The sequence below is a fragment of the Amblyomma americanum genome, chromosome 1 (assembly GCF_052857255.1).
Source record: "Amblyomma americanum isolate KBUSLIRL-KWMA chromosome 1, ASM5285725v1, whole genome shotgun sequence".
NCBI lineage: Eukaryota > Metazoa > Arthropoda > Arachnida > Ixodida > Ixodidae > Amblyomma > Amblyomma americanum.
The window spans coordinates 306,459,080-306,463,048 of NC_135497.1; the positions used below are offsets into that span (position 1 = coordinate 306,459,080).

At 46.6% G+C, this 3,969-nt stretch overlaps 1 protein-coding gene across 2 annotated transcripts in view; it reads left to right on the plus strand.

Moving 5' to 3' along the window:
- The window catches only part of Wdfy2 (WD repeat and FYVE domain containing 2), a 41,128-nt gene extending 38,918 nt beyond the window's left edge, over nucleotides 1–2,210 (plus strand). For both annotated transcript variants that reach the window (XM_077649658.1, XM_077649659.1), the window contains exon 13: nucleotides 571–2,210. In XM_077649658.1, the coding sequence (XP_077505784.1) occupies nucleotides 571–597 (27 nt within the window). In that variant the 3' untranslated portion in view covers nucleotides 598–2,210. The remainder of the gene's footprint in view (nucleotides 1–570) is intronic.
- Nucleotides 2,211–3,969: the final 1,759 nt, after the last annotated feature.

Genomic DNA, 3,969 nt, shown 5'->3' on the forward strand with positions numbered 1-3,969 from the left:
CTCCGTCTCTGCCGTCCCCCCACCCGGTGCTTCCGGAAGAGACGAGGGCGTGCCGGCGGAGGGTTTTTAAGAAGCGATTGCAGCTCTGTTTGCGGACAGAATCGAGAAAAAATTTACACACGATTTTCAAGGTCCTTTCTTCCCGACCACAGCGTTTCATGCGATTTGAAAACCGTTTCAGCTTCCCTTTAATGGGCACATATTGCGACATTTTAAAAAAGATATCGGCTTCGAAATGACTTTGTATAACTTTTTCAGTCTCTTTAAAAGTACTTGCAAACTGATAATGAACTGCCACCTTCATAGGTGCACTTTTAAGAGAAAATTGAGACATTTTCTTTGCATGCATTCATATAGGCTGCACCGACAGCTGTTATCCCTACCTGGTGACAGCAGCAGTACCTTGTCATTCTTATGTCACAGGTCGGTGTTGGTCTATATGTTTTATAACGGCAAGAGTTGCCTGCAACTTAGTTTTCAGTGGACTTTCAGAGGTGGAAGTGCAATAGTTTAAATTTAATTAAATGTCACATAAGGGTTTGATAGAAGTGGTTTACTTTTCTTCCACAGATCTGGGACATCAGCCACATGCTGTAGTCAGCCAAGGTGTGCCATGGAGAAAGCAGGGGCTGCATAAAAAAAAATTACCTTGCTGCTACATGTTTATTTGTTGGGACTGTGTTGCTTTGTGCTAGAAACAGCTGTTACAGGAGAGTGCAGCCAGGAGAAAATGCCACCGGTAGTCTTCCACCGTAAACCTCTGGTCTCCTCCCACGGGTCAACGCTTCTTCTCAGTGATGGAAGGCAAAGTCACTCTGTAGGGGGACGGAAGTGGGGGTTGCCTATGTGAGCCCTTGACCCTGTTCTGCCCATTGCAGTTTTGTTTTGTGTTGTTTCCATGCCTGACCTCTGCACAGTTGCAAAGTGCAAGGCAGAGGGCGCCTTACCAGTGGTGCGATGGGTGGGTGCAATTTGTGTTAACCTTAGTGGCAGTGCTAATCGCAGCAAGAGACTACCCTTGAGCAGACCGTACTGCGTGTGTCAATGGCCACTGTACACAGCCTACGTGGGTGCTCTATGCAGGCATGTTTCTCCTGTGTGCTGTTAAGGGGTGGTTGGGGAGGGATGTATGTGCACAGTGTTGTTTGTACACCTGCGTGCAAGGACATAATTTTCAACCGTTATCCAAATAAGCAAAACTGCCAGTGGAACGACTGCTTTGTATAGAGAGTAGTCACAGCACCAAAGATGCCATGCTTGCTCTTTGCTCTTAGACTGTGCATAATACTGGCTGTGCGGGGCAGTGCAGGTCTCTTGGCCTGCACTGCCCCAACTCTGTCGTCCCGTGGAAGCAGCCAATTCGAGGTCCGAGCGTCCAAGTCAACTTTGTGCACCTTGCTCTGTTGGTACTCATGAGGTCCACAGCTGTCCCGGTGGAGCAACGCATAGTTTGCAGCAGAGCTCAAGGAGGGGGGCACCTGCCCAGCACTGCTGTGGTGTGAACTTGCACAATGCAAGGTAGTTCGACGTTGGCATCATCCCTGTGCCACCGGATGCAGAGCAGCAATGCCCCGCATGCACGCATAGTCTGCAGCCATTGTTGTGGTCTACAGTGCTGAGCGATATATATATATATAACCACAAGACTGCACTGGCAGTGTCATATCGTGTACCTGTAAATCTTTAAGCTTGATTTTCGTTTCCTTTATAACTGTAATGGTAGTTTGTTGCATGGAAGCCTCATTTTGTCTCCTGTGTCTGTGCAGCTTCGCAGCTACCAGCTCTTTCATGTGGATTGCAGATAGTGTTCTCCATTAATCTGGGCTGCTGTTGAAAATATTGTTTCCCCATGAGAGGCATGGGCAGAGATAAAGCCACTGTCTTTTGGTGCTTGGCTGCAAAGTGGCCCATTTCCTTTGCCTAGCACCTCGCTTTTTTCTTCCAATGCCAGAATGGCTTTGTTGTGCTTTGCCCACTTTTCTAGTAACTTGTGTATACGTAAGCTGTCTTTTTGCCATGCTGTTGATGAATGTTGCATAAGGAGGTTTATAAACTAAACACTGTGGAACACTGCTGTATTCCAGTGGCTAATTCTAGCACTATTGTGGTCTCGTGAAAGCTGTTATATACATCTGTGATAATGAGCTCCTGCAAAGTAAGAAGTGGGTTAAATGTCCTTGAATAAATGCCTGAAAAGGAGTGAATCAGTTTTTCTCGTGGTGATGTTTATTGGTTTGCTGGTGGTTGTGATGCAGCACAAGTCTTGGTTGCATGCGCTAACCAAATCAAATTCAGTCAGCAGACAGAGGACACATTTGAAACAAAAGGGATATGCATTCTGTAGTTAATGCACCTCCCCCTCCCTTGCTGTCACGAATTCAGATGTGGAATCATTCCAAGCAGGCTTTTGTCGGCAAGCATCAAAAATGCGATGCAAGGCACTTCGCGAAGCTCGCCAAATGCTTCTCCGAGGGTGTTACCAGAGTGCACAGTGGGAAATTCCTCTGCCACACAGTCAAAATACTCGGAGAACGTGACACACAAAAGCTTGGGCACTGCTGCCATAGCCAGCATGACTTGTTGCTCATAATTACAGTAGACAGAGACACTTCTTTTGTGGTCAAATACATCACTTACTACATAATCTGCCTGTTTCACAAGATGTGGCACCCTCTGCAAAGCACGAAAAAATCTGTCTGCTGTTTAGAGAACTGGTTGAAATCAAATGCAAGTGGGTGCCACTGTGTCTGCAAGGAGACATTGTGTGCACTTGCAGATGCCATTTGCACCTGTCACCAAGACAAACTGCGCATGCATCACATTTACAGTGTTAGGCTGAGGTTTGTTCTCAACACACAGTGCAGCCACATGAAGTGAATGGAATTATGATACACTGTAAAGGCCAGCACCTGTATCCTCCTGTAACAGAAGTTTCATGCTATTGCAGCATCTGATTCAACCATATTGCTCTTGTGGCAAGGCAGGCTAGTGAGGAACTGGTCCATTTCCTGTTGGGGGTACGAATAGTTAAAGCCTCGTTGATACGTTTTTTTAATTGCGGGAGAAAACGTATGATCGAAACCGCCTGATTTTGAGAAATGTAGCTGTTGAATGAGGTAAAAAGACATTGACAATTTCACCATAAAAATGTCGATTGGCATTTCTTAGCACAAGAGCTGAACAGATCCTATTCCAGATCTCGCTGAATTCAGCCCTCCACGTTTGCGCTTTCTTTAGCGCGGAAGGAAATTCGTATCGCCTCCGGTCCGTCGACGGCAGTGACGAAAGTAACCAAAATCTTTCTTCCCAGTCATTTTCGTATGCTTCGCCCCTTTGCTCCGAAGTACTGTGGGAAAGCCACCGCGGCGGCTCATTGTTGTAGACTCGGCCCGTTCGTAGAAGCTTCGCCTCCTTTCCCTTATGCACCGCGAAGAAACCTCAGCGTTTCTCTTCATATCGAGTCGCCGCAGAAACGCCCGTCGCGAATGCTAGCGCGCGGTTTTTTTTTGTTCTTGGTGGTGATGCTTCGCCTCGTTTCATCGAGGTACAGCAGAGAAGCCACCACGGCGGATGACTGCCGCAAAAAACGTGCCGCGTGCCCTCTCATTCAGGCCACTTGTATGTTTGCACATGTGCGGTTGGTCAATAAACGTACTATACGATCACAATTTGTGTAACTTTTAGACGTAGTAGCCGGGAAATCGTGTTTTTCAGGAACGTATTAATCGGGAAATATACAGTAACTCTATGGGACATTTTTAAATGTCCACGATTTGATCGCAATGTCCGCGATTTGATCGTACGAACCGGGAAATCGTATGAACCGGGAACGTATCAACGAGGTTTTACACACCATATCTGCTGAAAAATCGTCTCGAAATTAGTTTCTGGGGGCAGAGCACCTCAGCTATGCTGTATAAGCTATTCTAGTTGTCACCAGAACAAAAAGAATCAACAGGGCCACAAACA